This window comes from Zootoca vivipara, chromosome 10 (genome assembly GCF_965207765.1).
Source record: "Zootoca vivipara chromosome 10, rZooViv2.hap1.1, whole genome shotgun sequence".
Lineage (NCBI taxonomy): Eukaryota > Metazoa > Chordata > Lepidosauria > Squamata > Lacertidae > Zootoca > Zootoca vivipara.
In genome coordinates, this window is record NC_142593.1 from 7,037,695 (window position 1) to 7,055,423 (window position 17,729).

General features: G+C 41.5%; 1 protein-coding gene across 14 annotated transcripts in view; it reads right to left on the reverse strand.

Moving 5' to 3' along the window:
- The window catches only part of AGTPBP1 (ATP/GTP binding carboxypeptidase 1), a 62,228-nt gene that overhangs the window by 42,170 nt on the left and 2,329 nt on the right, over positions 1-17,729 (reverse strand). For 6 of the 14 annotated variants that reach the window (XM_088653037.1, XM_088653041.1, XM_035100145.3 and 3 more), the window contains exons 2-3: positions 15,994-16,089; positions 1,832-1,915 (exon numbers count right to left, since the gene is read on the reverse strand). In XM_088653037.1, the coding sequence (XP_088509163.1) occupies positions 1,832-1,866 (35 nt within the window). In that variant the 5' untranslated portion in view covers positions 1,867-1,915; positions 15,994-16,089. Of the gene's footprint in view, positions 1-240; positions 459-1,831; positions 1,916-3,512; positions 4,518-4,893; positions 5,099-9,456; positions 9,672-15,993; positions 16,090-17,729 lie in introns of those variants that run through there. The other 8 variants (XM_088653038.1, XM_088653034.1, XM_035100149.3 and 5 more) reach the window with 7 other exon arrangements.

Below are 17,729 nucleotides of genomic sequence, written 5' to 3' on the forward strand. Positions count from 1 at the left end.
TTTAGGATACTTAGAGCACCAGCAAAACTTAAGTAACTGGAAACAGATACCCTGTTAGGACTAGTCTTAAAATAAATTGTTATGGAGATCCCAGTTACTCTCAAGGCTGATATGAAAATAAACTGAGCAGCTGGAAGCAAAAATAGATGTTAAATAAATAGTAAGTATAAATAAACGTTAAATAAATGGTAAGAATGTTTCCCTTAGTATTAACATCATTCCAGAGGCTTTCCCACTCACCGGGGATTAGTTCCTACAGGCCAAGGATGAGAGTTGTTGTCAGATGCTACCCACTTCCCAAGTGGTCTAAACATCCTGACTCTGATATGAATCCGAGTACCACGCCTCATGTTTGCATTATTTCCTCTAATAATGCCTTTGACCAAGCTATAAACTAAGTGCAACCTACGGCTTAACCATTTCTTACATAGTGACCTTATTCTAGAGCCCAACCCAGACACAATTGCATCCTAGGAAGTTACCACGGAAACCATTTTGAGTCATAAGGCTACAATTCCTCTAAGTTTACAACCAGAAACTTCACTCTCAGAGAGTTTTATTGAATTCAGTAAAAATAATTCTCGGATAAGCATAATAAATGGTTAAATTTATTTGCAAGCAAGTTTCCATTAAAAATATATGGGGTGAAGAATGGCCTCACAAAGTACCAATTCCAAAATAACTGGCACTTCAATGGATGACGTATTATATAAATTATATGTGGAGCAGTTTAATTATTTTAATCACATGTGCTTAGTCCTACTGGCATAATGTAAGCCCCACTTACATTCTTACATAAGAATGTAAGAAAAACTTGCTGGATCAGGCCAACATTTGGTTCTCTGTTCTCATAGCGGCCAATCAGACACAAGTAGAACCTGAGTACCAGAGTATTCTCCTTTCTAGCACCCGGCTAGTAGCTTTCATTTCCTCTCGTTCCACTGCACATCTGAACCATCTGGAGCTGATTTTGAGGGTGTGCAGGGAGCCTGAGCAGACAGAAGAGGAAGTTCCACTGCGCACACAGAAGTCTATTATGACAGCAGAGGTGCATCAATTTCCATTGTGTTTATTATATCCAAGTGAAATCATGGCTAACTGCAACTTCTAAGCATATGTTTGCTACTAACACAAGCCAGTGATAAGCTCAACAGTGATAAGCCCACATGCAAGATCATAGGAAGTGTCAGTTTATAGGATGCCATCACTAATTTCTAACCAGAAGTGTAGTATGTAAAGCAGTAAGGAAAGGAGGGGCATCAAAAGAGCAGCCGTCTGCTCATGCAACCCTTGGATCCAATCCAATCTCCCAGTTCACATACCGGTATCATGGTGAACACAAGTTAATGGTTTATCGCAAATGTTGAGGTGGTTCCCACTGTGATCCCTATAGTGAGTCTGTGACCATTGGTGGATTGCATGATAATCCCTATCTTAGCATCTACTCCAAACCAGGGATCATGGTATGTTTTGTTCAAACAAAAAACAATGGGTTATCGTAAAATTACATGGATAGCATATAAGTACTTGTATAATTCATTAAAATATCAAAGCGGCAATTATATGCACACAATAAAAACTAAATAAAATTTATAATTACAGGTCACCAACTATTACGGAAAATCTTTTTCTTTTTTCCCTTATCCTTTTCCTCCTCATCGGGGCACCACGCCCCTCAGAAATGGGAAATCTTTTTCTTAATCATCTGCATAAGCCTGATGGCTTTGTGTTCATTTACAAGCTATCTTCAAGGAATACAAACCTAGCTGTTGAAAAAAAAATCCTGCAAGTAAGATTAAACAACCTCTGCATCTCTCCCCAATCCCCTTACCTTTTTTCTGATGCCATTTTTATTTTATTCATCATGTAAAGTTCTTCATATCAATCTGGAAAGCTTAGTTCTTCACACCAACATCTTTAATGATCGGCAAAAATGAAAAAAGAAGAAGAGTGTGTAAGTATACTCAAATTCTAGTATAAGAATCAGGATGTTTGAGAAAACACAGGAGAAATAACACCATCTGCAGAAACCAAGATAGCCAGCAAATACAGCCTTATAAGGGCCTGGGAACAAAAATGTCAGGAAAAAATGTAGCTGTAGCCATTGGTTAAGTCAGGCATCCCCAAACTTTGGCCCTCCAGATGTTTTGGACTACAATTACCACCATCCCTGACCACTGGTCCTCTTAGCTAGGGATCATGGGAGTTGTAGGCCAAAACATCTGGAGGGCCGCAGTTTGGGGATGCCTGGGTTAAGCAAAAAGCAAAGGTGCCTGCTAAAGAGGGTGTAGCAGTGACAAAGATGGCAGAGACTGTGGGAAAAGACATGGATAAGCAATCAGTGGAAAATATTGCTAAGGAGAGTAATAGGAGACTATTGTGCCTCTTGGCAATAGGGAGGTTTTGCCATGCTGAAGTTTTTCACTCATTTCTGGCCCAAAATAGTAAATGTAAAAAATTGCAGCTCCGTACAAAATCCTGAAGAAAATTAGAACTTTTCATTCAGGAAATGCCATATGTAATATTTTCTGACCACCCCTCATAGAAGCTACTTGATATTAACATTACCCAATCAAATCAATCTATATAAATAAAAATGTAAATGTCCATCTGTACATAGCCAAAAATCTCTGAAAGTGCTTGACCGATTGCCTTGAAATTTTGACATAACATTGCATGCGAATTATATAGATGTCACACCTGTGACAGGTAAAAACATGATTTTGTGGAAAAACAGCGCCATCTGTTGGACGTCAAAGCAACAGACACTATAGTACATTCTTTACTCCCAGGACGCCGCAGGGAACACGGAGGCGTCGTTCCGATGCGAGCGCACAGAGGGTACTGGGAGCGGGTGGCTGGCTGCCCCCTCACCCGCTGGGGAAACTGGGCAGACCCTCCCCAACATGTCCATAAGGTATGCGAGGGGGAGAGAGAGGGCTCAGGGTGGAGGGTGACATCACGCGATGAGAATATGACGTCACCCGCCAGGGCAACAGAGGGAGGGGTGTCGTTGCGTCATGCGTTTGTCCTGGGAAACGGGGGCCCTGACGGAGCCACAGCAACGCGTGGTCCGGTACAGCTAGTTATATATAAGAAGCTATTAGTACCAAAAGCTTTTCCAAATTCTAGTCCATGTTTTCAGCGAAAAAATCCAGTTTTTATTACTGAATGCATACCTGCTTTAAAAGGAAAATGTTTTGCAGAATACTGAATTTTCCATCTTTGTGAGCAGCTTATTTTTTGTTAATAGGTGCTAGTATGTTCTCAACTATATTACTAAGTAAAATCAAAATAATTTATTTTGCTGGAATAATATGCTTTGCTTTCATAACCACCCATAATTTCTATTCACCAAAGATTTACTTATAATGGGGTCTCTAAACTCATTATTCTTTAAATGATTTCATAACAGACACCAAGTTGTCATTTGCTTGCATTTATCATTACTGGAAAATCAAGGTTTTCATAAATTGGAACTAAGAAGGTGCCACCCATGTGTTCCTACTAACCTTTTTAATGGATAAGTCCCTTTTTTTACTGGAGAAACATTACTTCAATGGTTGTGTACCAGGGAGTTGTTATCAGTTACGTACTCATCTCATTTAGTCTTCAGTCTACTGGGGGGGGGGGGAATCCGTGTTCTAGTCCAAAAAGTTCTTAGCTTACTTAAATCAGCAAAACTGGAGTTTATAAACTAAAGACACAATCAAAAAAAATATTATGTTGTACTGACATAACACAATCCGTCCTCAAGGCCTGGGGAGCTTCAGAAATGCCTGGGAACCAGATATCGTGCAATCTGCGTGCTCTGCATCTACTGGCTGCACAACCCCACTCTTTTGCAGGAAGAATTCTCCCAGGTCCTGCAGAGCATGTCCCTTATTTACTCTGATCCTTGATCCTCACTGTCAGACAAATTGCTCTGAAAGCAACTCAGTGCCCTCTGAGGATCATATCCTGGCCAAAAACAAACAGTATGGGTCTTCCTATGCCCTGTATATCACTGCCCCATACGGAAGGTTCATGACAAGGAAGTCAGTTGATATCAGACATTGATATCAGATGTATGGTTTCTTGAAAAATAAATGAGCTGTGAACTCAAATGTTTCCTCTTTCCTCACACTTGGCTTCAGAGGAAACTTCTTGGTTTATTAAACCACATGTTTGCCATGACAACCAAGCACAGAAAATGTGGTTTAACAAACCAGGAAGTTTCCTTTGCAGTCAGATATGCAGGGGGGAGGAAGAAGTGCTTAAGCTCCAAAGGTTGCTGGCCAAGAAATGCTCGACCCATACATGGCACTGTTTGGTAACATCTTTGGCTAGCCACCCTTTCCAGCTATATTTTTATTTTGGCTGTTGTGTTATAAAACCAATTCATGCTCCAAATATATCAAACACTGTTTTGCTTTTTATAGTATCAAATACTTAAAATCGCATTTCACTTTTCTAAATCATAAACTTCATTAAGACCTTTCCCAAAATAGACCAACTGTTTTGGAATGTATAGTATTGACACTTCCACATAGGACTAATAACATTTTAAAATGAAGGTGAAAACTGGAGATACAACACTCACCTGAATTTACTACAAAGTAAAACTTTAAAATGCAAAAACATCCACTCAACAGATATACCGGTAATCAAAATTCTGCAGTATAGCTAATATACAGAAAAATACTACAAAACAATTAAGCAGTTCCCACATTCAATCCCCAGCATCTCAAAGTAGGGCTGGGAAATAACTTTGTCTGAAATCCTGGACAGTCACTGTCAGTCAGTGTAGACAATACTTAGCTATATGAACCAACAGTTTGATTACCGGTAGATATAAACAACTTCCTATGCTCCCATAGTTTTTCCTTAGAAAACTCAACAAACTTGCTGTACCTGGAAGTGGATGTGCACAGTGCAGCTAAATGGGACGCAGCTGTGGGCAGTATAAGAAAGTACCATCCACCTTGGGCATGTCCCCAAGAAGCAAGTCTTAAGTGAGGCACTGGGGTGATGTCTGCTGTTTCCAGAAACTCTTCTTCTGAGACTTTTGTGGGTGAGCTGAGAGTTTGTTTGGACCCTGGGTGGGTGAACCTGGAGGCTGAGAGGGTGTGTCAGAAGGAAAATGAATTGCTATTGATTTAGATACATAAATATATAGAATTAATGTCTATGTAACTGTGTGCTTCTGTGATATTTTAAGTTTCTGTTGTTGCATCAATTTCTTCTACAATTTTTAACATATTAAGCAGTATAGAATAATCAATCAAAGGGCCCACAAGACAGACCCATAGGGCCTGACCTGGCTGATTTGAGGAGGAGTGCCATCAAGTATTTGGGCCTTACGTCATTTAGGGCTTTCAATGTTAAAGTCAACACCATGAATTGGGCCTAGCAGCAAATAGATAGCTAGTGTCTTTCATGAGGACTGATGTTATACTGCTTACAGTTCTTACATCATTCCCATTCCTTCCTTCTTTCTCAATTTTGCTTAGTCCAGAATATCTGTTTTCTGCCTAAAGAGGTCCTACAACATTTGCTATATACAAATATCAACACTCACCAATTCTCAGAGACCTTTTATAATTGTATCCGTAGCATGGGAGTCATTTTTCTATGACATTATTCCATGCTGCTGCTATTCAACAGCAAACATGGAGAATTAAGCATTAATTCTCACTGGGTAGCCACTGCATGAGAAGAACCCGTGAAATTTAAGGGCTTTAACCATACTCAGGATCAAACATTTCAGCAGAATAATGAGATGGAGACACAAAAAAGCATTTCTACATAGCTGCTGTAAGAAATAAAGGGCAAATGGCTCATTGCTCATATGATAATATAGAGGAATAAATCAGCTAAATCTCTGGCCAAATACAACATGAATTATCTTCTTGCAGCCACTCAGTGCATCAGTCTCACAGCAACATGGAGAAATAAAAAAGCCGCTTTTGACTTCTAGTGCGCTCACACATGCAAAATGACAGTAGATACCTTCCTGGAGACCTTTACATGGATCAAGAACCGTTATCTCAGACAGACACATCCTGTACTAGGGTGGAGTGAGCAAGCTGTCTTAGTGATAACCAAATGAAGCATGGTAAGACTCTCGCTTGTGCTTTTCCTCTAACTTTTTGAAAGATCTGAAGCTGACATGTGAAAAACACTATAAGGGAAATTCAGAATAATGAAGAAAAACAAGGTGGCATAAAATATCTCAGAGAACACAGTCCATTTGAAAAGGTAACCATCTCTCTAGTTGATTTTGACAGAATAATTTTTTAAAATGCTGAACAAATACATTTTGGCTACGGTGAGTTGATGGAAACTAAAATATTCAGAATTCCATAATCAGTTCATTTCAATGCTTATAAAATTAAACCCGTAACTACAGATGAACAAAACTGCCTATTGCAAACTGCAGACTTGACGCTTTCCCTCTGTTGGGACAAGGGGATGGGCTTAGCCAAGAGCTTAAGAGCTTTGTTAGCAATGCAAACCGTCTTGGGTGGTTGCCAACAAGTGATGCTAAAGGGCATAGGCCTAGTTTGTTGGTGTCCTTTTGCAATGCTTCTAAATCCCAAACGTTTGCAATCCTATATAATAATGTGCAAGTGTCTCTGCGTCCTGTCCCTGTGTCCGCGCTACTGCGCATGTGTCCCACGGACACAGGGACTGGACAAAGAGACTGCACGCACACGCTCCCCCCCTGCCTCCTCCAACCGCCGCTCCCGGCCGGACACCGCCTCACTGCAGGGCACGTCGGGGAAGGGAGGGTGGAGGCCGGCGGAGGTGAATGGCGGGAGGAAGGGCGCCTTTGAGGAGTCCGGTCCGGCTCCCGCAGCCGCCGCCCCGGAGCCCTATGGAGCCATCTTGGTCCTCCTCCTCCTCACAACCCTCCCTGGCCCGTGAGATTAGCGATGGGTCCGCGGCGACGGCGGGAGGCCGCGAAACAGTGGCGGTGAGGTAGGCGTTTGTGTCCCGCGGAGAAACGGGGCTTCCCGCCTTGCCAACGCAGGGCTCGCGGCCGCCCCCGGTGCCGCCTCCAGCCAAGCCAAGCCAGGCCAGGCCAGGGCGGGGAAGGAGCCTCTCCTCCCCGGCGTAGGTCCCGGGGTTCGGAGAAGCACTGCGCAAGCGCTTCTACGCACCCCGGGATGTCTCCTTCCTGTCGGCGGCTGGGGGAGAGGAAGGAAGGAGGAGAAAGGGCTGCTTTCTCCTCCTTTGTACCTGTCCCCCTGCCACCGACAGGAAGAACAGGTCCCGGGGTTCGGAGAAGCGCTGCGCAAGCGCTTCTCCGAACCCCGGGATGTTCTAGCGCCCGTTTACTCAACGGGCTGAATTACACTAGTAAGAAATAATGAAGGAGGTAAGAGGAAGCTTCTTTTTTTCCCCTTCCTGCTCCTCAAAATTACTTTGTGGTGAAGTAAGTGGAAGGCCATTTCCCCATGTTTTCCCCATTCAAAACAGTGGGCCCGAGAAACCACATTTTTTGTGTACCTTGGACCTTCCTTGTTTTGTCTTGGTGCTGTTCCTCTCCTACACAAGCAATGAGCTGCACAGGAGGCCCATGCAGACAGATGGACTGCACTGCTTTGACTTTACTATGAGGCTGTATCTAACAATGTTCTTCCATTCATAGAAGGCTCATGGGGTCCAGCAGACTCAGTTCCAGATAGCTGTTGATGAGCCCTCTGGGAAAAGTATAGATGGTGCTACATCAGACAGCAGTAGAAAGGTGAAATTTTTTAGAAATCTCGCTCCTCTCCCTTCAGTTCAGGGAAATCTCCAATGGACAGAAGTGGCTTCTGTGAACAGCAACTTTATGAGTTGAACCATTTTAATAGTATTTGACCTAATTTTAGTTGCACTTACAATGTAATTTCAAGACTGGCAAAATAAAATACAAGCAAGGAGCGAGTTATTGTTTATACTGTAAATACTTTAGAGAAAATTAATCAATTCCAATTTAAACATTTTACATTATAGTTTTACTACATAAATTCAATTTGAAAGTGTGTGCAAAAATCCAAACTTGTTATGAGAAAGTTTTGAAGGTCACACAAATATGGCTTATAGTTGCTCAAAGACAGCATCAGTCTTCCAAATCAGTTTTCCAGAGTCACTCAGGTTTGCAACTGCTCAAAATGCAGACCTTCAGCCAAACTGAATCTCTGTGCAAACCATGGGCTTCCTAGATCTTTGAGTCACTCCACCCTTTATCATTTGATTAGTCATTTTACCAAGAAGCTCAAATCTTGAACTCAACACCATTACGGGAAAATGATTGCAACCAATCTTATTATTCTGTCGGCCCCTCCAGATGTTTTGGGACTGCAATTCTCATCATCCCTGAGCACTGGTTCTGTTAGCTAGGGATGATGGGAGTTGTAGTCCCAAAACATCTGGAAGGCCGAGTTTGGGGGTGCCTGCCTAAGATCTCCAGCTGAAGCCCAGAAGGGCAGGCATTGATTCAAAGTGAAGCTTTTCCAATAGTGACACCTCATTTGTAGAAATTCTCAACTGCAAAACCTAGTGGGCTAGATCACAAAGCCCTTCTGAACCATCCTGTTTCAGGCGGCCTTTGGAAAATAGCATGATGAGACCTGGCTTTTCCTCTGGCTGTATATCAGGGGCTTGATTGATTCATAGTGAAGGCACAATCTGCAATCAGAGGTTTCTCCTATGGCTCACTAGAGCCACTTTTGTCTCCTCCCTTGCCTAGGCACACACAGAGAGGTAATGGCCATGGGAATGAAAAGCTTGTACACACTTCCCATATCCTCCGCACAAGCTTCTCATTCTCCAGAATACACAGCAGACCTGCACCAGGCAGAGTGGGTGAAGTGGCTGGGGGTATGGGAGGCTCACACAGGCCTGGACAAGTAGTAGTGACAAGAGGGTTCTATTTTGTTCTATGGGAGTTCCCACAACACGGGTGCCCGTGCTGCAAGTGGCTGGACCCACCTGTGCTTTACTGGCCGGCTCCCTTTTTCAAATGCTATCCCAATTTGCATTATCATATTGCCAGCGCAAACCACCCCCAGTTTCTCGTGGAATGGAAAAGCACAGGGGCCGAGAATAAATAAATAAATAAAAAATCAACCACCATTAAAACAACAGCCTCGCAGCAGCTTATGAGGCCACTAACAATTAATCAAAGTTTGCTTACTAAACAGGAGCGCCACACGGAAACTCCCGCATTGAAACGCCACGGGGCCAATTTCAAAGCTACCCCGGGGGAGAGCAGCCGTGGGAAAGAAGGGACGACCAACTTGTCGGGTACGGGATGGCCGTGAAGCCTTTCGTTAAAAGGAGGTTTTTCCCTGTGAAAAGAAGCTGCAGGGACCAACAAGGCAGCCGCTTCCCCCCCCCCCCATCCCTGCGCTAGGCGCCCCTCTCCTCCTCAGAGGGGTCGCCGCGACCTCCGCCCGCCAGGCAAGCTCTCTTTCCTTCCCTCACCTCCTTTTCGGCAAGGGCGGGCGCCGCTCCTCCTCAGCGCCCCCCCCCCCCTCGGCCTCAGCGTAGCCGCGCCCGGGCAGGTCCCGCGGCGCCGGCGGAGGCTCTCTCGGGCGGGCCACGGAGCGAGGCAGGTGAGCCGCGGCGGGCCGGCTCCGGACAACGCAGCCGCCGAAAGCCGCACGGAGGGAACCTCGGGCTCCGCCCCCAGCTCAAGCGGCGGCGAAGGACGCGGCAGGAACCTGTCCGCATCCTGGAGACGTCACCGCGCTCTCCGTCCCAACCCCACCCCGTCCGCGCGCGCGCACGGCCGCCGCCGCCGCGCGCTCTCTGTGCCCGTCCCTGCGCCCCTAAGAGTCGGAGGGCAAGTGGTTCTCCTGCGCACTCGCGACCGCGTCGGCCTCAGGCCGCAACTTCCTGGGAGCCAAAAGCTGGGTGGGCCTCCAGGTTCTCCTTCAGTTATAAATAATGTTACTTGTGAAGAAATAATGTAAATAAAAAATAAGGACTTAGGTTCACATGTGGTGGGGGGTGTAAATACCGACAGTTCTTTTGGCAAATATAGACAAGGAAGCATGGGAATGATTGTGGAATATAGACAGGGTGGATAAAAATCAGTGGGATTAAATAATAATAATCGGATTTAAAAATAAATAAATTGGATTTTTAAAATGAAATGCTTCTGGAGGAAAAATCTATTTAAATTGCATTATAGTCCAAAGGCTATTTATCAGGAAATAAGGATTTGTTTTAAGTTTCTCATCTGTGAGCTAAAACTCAGTCTAAGGTGGGTTTTTTAAAAAATAATAATAATAGTTTAACCACATCAGTTAACATGGTGTTAACATGGAGCAATATGCTATAATGTTACAATTTAAATTGTTTAAATTGTTATTAAGGAAATGATTCTTGAACATGATAGCCATGTTCAAATATATAAATGAATGTCATATAGAGGAGTGAGAAAGGTTGTTTTCTGCTGCTCCAGAGAAGTGGACTCAGAGCAATGGGTTCAAGCTACAAGAAGGAAGATTCCACCTAAACATTAGGAAGAACTTCCTGACAGTAAGAGCTGTTAGGCAGTGAAATTTGCTACCAAGGAGTGTGGTGGAGTCTTCTTTGGAGGTCTTTAAGCAGAAGCTTGACAGCCATCTCTCAGGAATGCTTTGATGGTGTTTCCTGCTTGGCAGGGGGGTTGGACTGGATGGCCCTTGTGGTCTCTTTCAACTCTGATTCTATTATTCTTTTTTATTTTTCTCCTTCCAATAAAGTACAGCAGAGAAGTTGTCCAAATATAAAGTTAACTTATAAACCTCACAGTAATTTCATACTGTATTTATCTGTCTATGTATTTCTAATAGTATAACCAAATCCGTAATTTTTGACATAAGTGTAAAAACTACTCTGAAAATATATAATTCCAAAAATGAAACCTTCATCTGGTTGTTAATATTAAGATTATACCAGCAAGAATGAGTCTTTCTGTAAAAATGAGAGAGAGAGATTTAAATCAAGTCTTACTGACTAGTGATTTAAATCGATTTGATTTAAATAAAATCCACCCAGAATATGGATAAAAAAATTTATAGCATGCTATGGTCCAAGAGAAAATTATATGAAAATGATATATCAATGGTATCTAACACCGAGTAAATTGGCAAAAATGTATAAATCTAAATCAAATAAGTGTGGGAAACGTAAAGAGAAGGTTCTTTTTATCATATGTGGTGGTCTTATAGTAAGGCTAAAGCTTACTGGGAAATGATATATAATGAATTGAAAAGGATGTTTAAAAAATGTTTGTAAAGAAAACCCAGAAGCTCTTTTGGGAATTATAGGGACAGAACTACCCAAACTGTATAGAAATTTATTCATATATGCTACTACAGCAGCAAGAACGTTACTCGCCCCAAAATGGAAAGAAGCAGAAGTCCCAGCAAAGGAAGAATGGATACAAAAACTAATGGAATATGCAGAAATGGTGAAATCAAGATAACAAACTTTTTATAAAAGAATGAAAATGGTTTATTGAATATTTACAGATAAATGGTAAACAGATAAGAACATTGGCAGGATTATTGTAATAATCTGCAGTTTTATAAGCGTATCAGGGCAGTCTCGAGCAGGTCGGACGCAAGGTACCCAAAACGTTAGTTCAAGATTATATACACCGGTATTTTAAAAAATATGGAGTTCAGGTTTTCAGGGCTGCAGAAAAATGTAATTTAAAATGTATGCCACTTGGAGTGTGGATCAGCTCTGACTGTCCAATAATGCTAAATATGCAATGCTACAAATTACACACTTTCTTCAAGGTCAATAAAAAAACCCTAAATGTAGTATTGTCTACTGTATATTCAAGCTGGTAGCAGCCCATAGCAAAACCTACAAGGCAATATGGGAAAGGAATAATATTCATATATAATAATAATAATAATTTTTATTTATACCCCGCCCTCCCCAGTGAGAGCCGGGCTCAGGGCGGCTGACATCAATAAAATTACAATTACAATAAAACGTAAAAGAAAAAAAACCAATTGATTAAAATGCGGATTAAAATACAATTTAGATGTAAGATTTTTTTTTTTAAAAAAAAACAGCCTCATTTTAAAATGGCCCAAATCAAAACCATAAGGGAGGAAAAACATAGTGGTCAGACTGAGTCCAGCCCAAAGGCTAGGCGGAACAGCTCCGACTTGCAGGCCCTGCGGAAAGATGTCAAATCCTGCAGGGCCCTGGTCTCCTGTGGAGAGCGTTCCACAAAGTCAGGGCCAATACTGAAAAGGCCCTGGCCCTAGTTGAGGCCAATCTAGCCACCTTATGGCTCAGGATCTCCAAAATATTGCTATTTGTGAACCTTAAGGTCCTCCGCGGGGTATACCAGGAGAGGCGGTCCCATAGGTACGAGGGTCCCAAGCTGCATAGGGATATATGACTTATCTCCTTTCAGAACATTGGAAAAAAGGGAAAGGCACAACTATATGGGTGCATATGATGTCAACGTTGTCCATTCCCAGTTAAACCAGACATCATTAAAATGTATAAAGCATCATAACCATACTCCTATCAAAATGTTCATTGGGTATGTAACATGATTAAGAATTTTACTGCAAAAGTAATAACAACATTTAAGGAAAAGAGGATAATTACAAGGACAACTTTATGCTATTTCTTTATAAATAATTGCATGCAAATATGAAAGTATCAGTGTAGTTTCACTTGTAGATGTGCTCTTGGATAAATGTCATAATTCAAGAGGTCATCTGTTTTATATTGTTTCAGGAGACATTAATAAAATGAATCACTATTCACATACGTCAAACTAAATTGGTCTCTTTCTGTGCATACATAAACAGAATGAGCAAACGTTTGGTGACTATCCAAGAGAGTATTAAGAGCACTTAAGCCTGTTGAAATTAATGGTTTTAAGTGTACTTGACTCTATTGGATTGTGGCCTTTATTTTGATGATGACAACTGGAAATGTTGAACCTCCTATATTGTGGCAGTAGACATTCCAAATTTAGTATTCCAATGAAAGTGGATCGAAACACAAAGTACAGCATGTAACAGAAGAAATGTTTGTGAACCACAATCCTGCAGTTTGCTTTATTTATCCTCTATATTTACACAACCATACCACCCATTCCTAAACACACATACTCCATCTATAGGCTTTTCTTCCAAATAAATGTATTTAGTATTGGAGTCTATAGTGGCTCTAGATTTCACAGTTAATAGCTTAACAAAAACAATTTTTGTATTCTAAAGTCCAGTCCTTTCTCCATCCATCTTAACTGCTTGTCACTAGGTGACACAGTTTCCTTTGTTGGAAGTCCTGTACAATTCCATACCTGCTTGCCAGAATGTAGGCCCCCTTGAACTCTGAAGTAGTCTTGTACAGGATCACACTGTCAGATGTTATTTACTGGCACACAGCATTAGCAAGTAAGGTAATGGCTATTCAAGTAAGGCAAAGATGAAGTGATTTGTACATTCATATACTGAGTTTTAATTGTCATCCTTACTGGGGCTAGGTCTTTGATCCTTGCCTTCATTAAACCCTTTTGGTGCAACTTCTGGCAGGAGGATACAGCTTATCTGGTGTCATTTCCATCTGGCTTCCAAACTGGTTTTGAAATGACTTTGGCAACTTTTGTGGATGGCATGTCCCGAGACTGAGTGCATCCTTTCTTATGCTTCTAGCTTTTGTCTGGAATGGGGGTTGGAAGCACCATGCCCGGTGGTTCTGTTCATATCTTACTGGTATATTTCAGAAGTTGCTCAGGGACTAATGCTCAACTCTGTGGCATTTACGCTACATGGTTCTGTATCATTGTCTTGTTCCCCAAGCTATCTATCATCCCTCCTGCTAGGGCCAAGGTTTAGTTTTGCTGCACCATCCATATACCGATTTCTGCCTTCATTTATTCTCCCTGCCTCATGGTGCTGCCGGAAGAGTCAATCATAGGCAAGACCAGGGTGGGCTTCAAGACCAAAGAGGGCATTAAATTTAGATGCTTATTAGTTTTTGACATTTGATAAGCTTCACAGCTTGTTTTTATGTGCATTGAACCAAAAGGTGACACACACTCTCAGCTTAGAGTTGCAGATTCAAGAGACAGGATTTGGTAAGAGTTAGATTTGATCATATTAAACCCTTTATTAGTTAAATCGATACCAAATAACAAAAAATCCCTATCTGATCTGTTGGCACATAACCAGGAAGTGATCAATGCACTCTCTTAGACCAGCTGTTTCTATAAAGAAACAACTTTTTTTTTAAAGGAGGTAAAGGTAAAGGTACCCCTGACCATTAGGTCCAGTCGTGGACGACTCTGGGGTTGCGGCACTCATCTCACTTTACTGGCTAAGGGAGTCTGCGTACAGCTTCTGGGTCATGTGGCCAGCATGACTAAGCCGCTTCTGGTGAACCAGAGCAGCGCATGGAAACACCATCGACACCGTGGTACCTATTTATCTACTTGCATACCTTACTACTGTATATTTAAATGCATCATCATTTTTTATTTTTATTATGGCTAAGGGCCTCCAAGGCTGGAAGTAGCTCAGGCCTCTCTGAATCTGAGGGCCTGGCTACCGGAAGCAGGCTTCCCCGTGCTTGCATGGTCTGTCTCGTCCTTACCCCAATTGTGAGATTCCCTGCCCAGACACAATCTCCTGCCATCTATGCCCAGTGATACTAATGTGTTTAGATATTACTACCGTAGTTTTAATTGCTATTCATGTCATCTTTACTGTACGTGCATTTACAAACTGCTCATTTCTGTTAGGGGCTTCTCATAATGTGTTATGGTGGCTTACAAATTTGACTTGAATGTCTGTATAGCAGAAAGACAGGCTATAGATTTATTTTAGGTTAAGAAGAATTACAGAGAGTATCCCAACCCATAGGAGATTGGAATGGTTTGACTTTGATTCTGAATGCTTCCTGAATAGGAAAAATGGCAATCTTTAAAAAACAAATAGAAATAATCTAGCCTTTGGGAATTAAAATGAACATACTAATAATAGACTGTGTAGCAGGTTATCGTCTTTCCCACGCTTGTACATTTTTCTTGGAGCCTTTATACACATTCCTCATAATTTCCAAATCCAGTATGCATAGTTGTTCTTCATACTTTCTACAGTTAAGAATTCTACACATAATTAACTATTGTTATTCATCACAAATTTTTTGGAAACTCATTTCTTGTTACCACGGTACATTAAAAATGATATTCCACATTGCAATTTATTAATACCATTAAAATGTCGCCAACGATCAAAAAATATAGAAATGGTTCATGGCCAACTAAAATAAAAGTACATGAAAACCAATACGATAAAATGTACATCAGAATTCACAAGTAACTAAAATGCAGTAAACTACTTCATGGGGACCAAAGGCTGAGTGAATGAATAGGTCTTCAACCAGTGTCAGAAGCACATTACCATCAGAGCATGCCTAATCTCTGAGGGGAAGTGATTCCATGGAATGGCTGGCATGGCAGAGAAAGCCCTCCCGCTAGTTACCAGAAGATGAATATGTACAGACTGCGGTATTGTTAGGATTCTTGCTCAGTGTTTGCAGTCATGGGATTGTTGTCTATCACATGACAGTGTATGTTTTCATTCCACAGAGTGGGAAGTGACGGAGACAGGATGTTTTGTGTTAGTTACTGTGTTTCGGAATGTAGGATTACTGGCCTTTGTTTTTCTTTCTCTTTGCTGTCTGATGTGAAAGAGGAAGGAGCTAATTCAGAATGCTCCGAGTGTATTATATGTAAATAAAGCAGATTAGCCAAAATGCTGAGCTACTGAGTCTGTTACGCAAACCGCCAATACTCTGCAGGATTGCAAGTGTGCCGATTCTTTTTGATATCAGTCGCTGTGATGTTTGGGCTGAAGAAAGCTTTTGAAGCTCCCAAACGATCGACCAGGAGGGAGAGAACATGCCAGTCGGGCATGTGTCTCTACCAGGGTCCTACACAAGAGTAGGGACGAGCCTAACGGGTATAACCAGGAGGGCTTCACTTACAGATCTCAGTGGTTGGGCAGGTTCATACGGAAGGAGGTGCTCTCTCAGGTAGCCTGGCCCCAAGTTGTTTAGGACTTTAAACAGCATCAGCAAAACCTTAAATACAACCAGCGCAGATCTTTCAGAACTGATTATCATATGCTCACATTCAGCAGCACTACCTAACAACCTTGTGGTGATATTCTAAGATTGCAAAACTCCACTACACTACTAGGTGGCTGAACGCCTCCCTTTTCGCCTACTTGGCAGGAAGGGAGACGTTCTGCAGAGCTTTGCTGCCAGTCCATCTGGATGGCGGAATGGGGGTGGGGGTGGCTCCCCTTGAGGGGGCCACTTCACCCTGTTTGGGGCTTGGGTCTATATGTATGACCCTTTGGATGAGCAGCAGCCTAGAATATTTCTTGATAAACAAAAAGCCTCTCCAAAGTGCAACAGAAGTGTGCACTTGTAAGTCCTTTTACTTTTCAATTATGCTTTGTGTGTTCTAAATGAGGTTACCGTATATATTTGTAGCTCTATATCAAGTTTAACTTTGCCTTTTTACATGACCAAATGGGATATGCAGCAAAAATATACAGAACTGCTACTGTAAGCATTTTATGAACACAGTTTATGAACACCTCGGTTTACGAATTTTCGGTTTACAAACACCGCGGACCCATCTGGAACGGATTAATTCACTTTCCATTACCTTCAATGGGAAAGTTCGCTTCAGTTTATGAACGCTTCAGTTTATGTACAGACTTCCGGAACCAATTACACCCATGCTTCGGGTTAAGTATGCTTCAGGTTAAGTACTCCGTGGACCCGTCTGGAACGGATTAATCCACTTTCCATTACTTTCAATGGGAAAGTTCACTTCAGTTTATGAACGCTTCAGTTTAAGTACTCCGCGGACCCGTCTGGAACAGATTAATCCACTTTCCATTACTTTCAATGGGAAAGTTCGCTTCAGTTTATGAACACTTCAGTTTATGAACAGACTTCCGGAACCAATTGTGTTCATAAACCGAGGTACCACTGTACCGAGAAGGAATTTAAATTGGTTTCTATGGTGCTACTGGACAATTTTTAGTTCTAGCCTCGTTTGCTGACTCCTGGACAGTGTTTACATTTGTCTATAACTTAAATTGCTTTAATTCAGTGGCATATTTCTCATTAACTCTTAGAATCCCTAATCAATTAGAGAACTTACTACTGAAATTAAAATTTATAAGATTTAGAGTTTACTAAGGAAGATATGTAAAGAATAGCAGAAGGAGGTGGAATGAGGAAGTCAATAGATTAGAAATAAGGGTTAAAAGTTTTTGTATTTTTGTATTTTTTGTACTTTGTATTTTTTGTGTTTGTATTTTTGTATGTTTTTGTTTGAAAAAATCTTTAATAAATACATTTAAAAAATAAATAAATAAAAATAAAATTTAACATATGACATCTCTCTAATATCCTTCAATTCAAGGAAAAGGTCTCACTAACTTCTCAGTTGCTAGACAGTTAAAAGTTAGCATATTATATGAGGCAATTTCTTCCCTGTTGCCTTACCTTGCACATGAGACGAGATGTGCTCTTGTCCACTTCATTGAAACACTCCAACTTTTGTCGAGAATAGCACCTAAGGTGTCTCTGTGTTTTTTTATTCTTTAACTTATTTTTAAATTAATTTTTCTTAATTTAGGAAGGAAGAAATAAAGGAAAAAATAAAAATAAAGATTGTTAAAAAAATGAAGAAAAAGAAA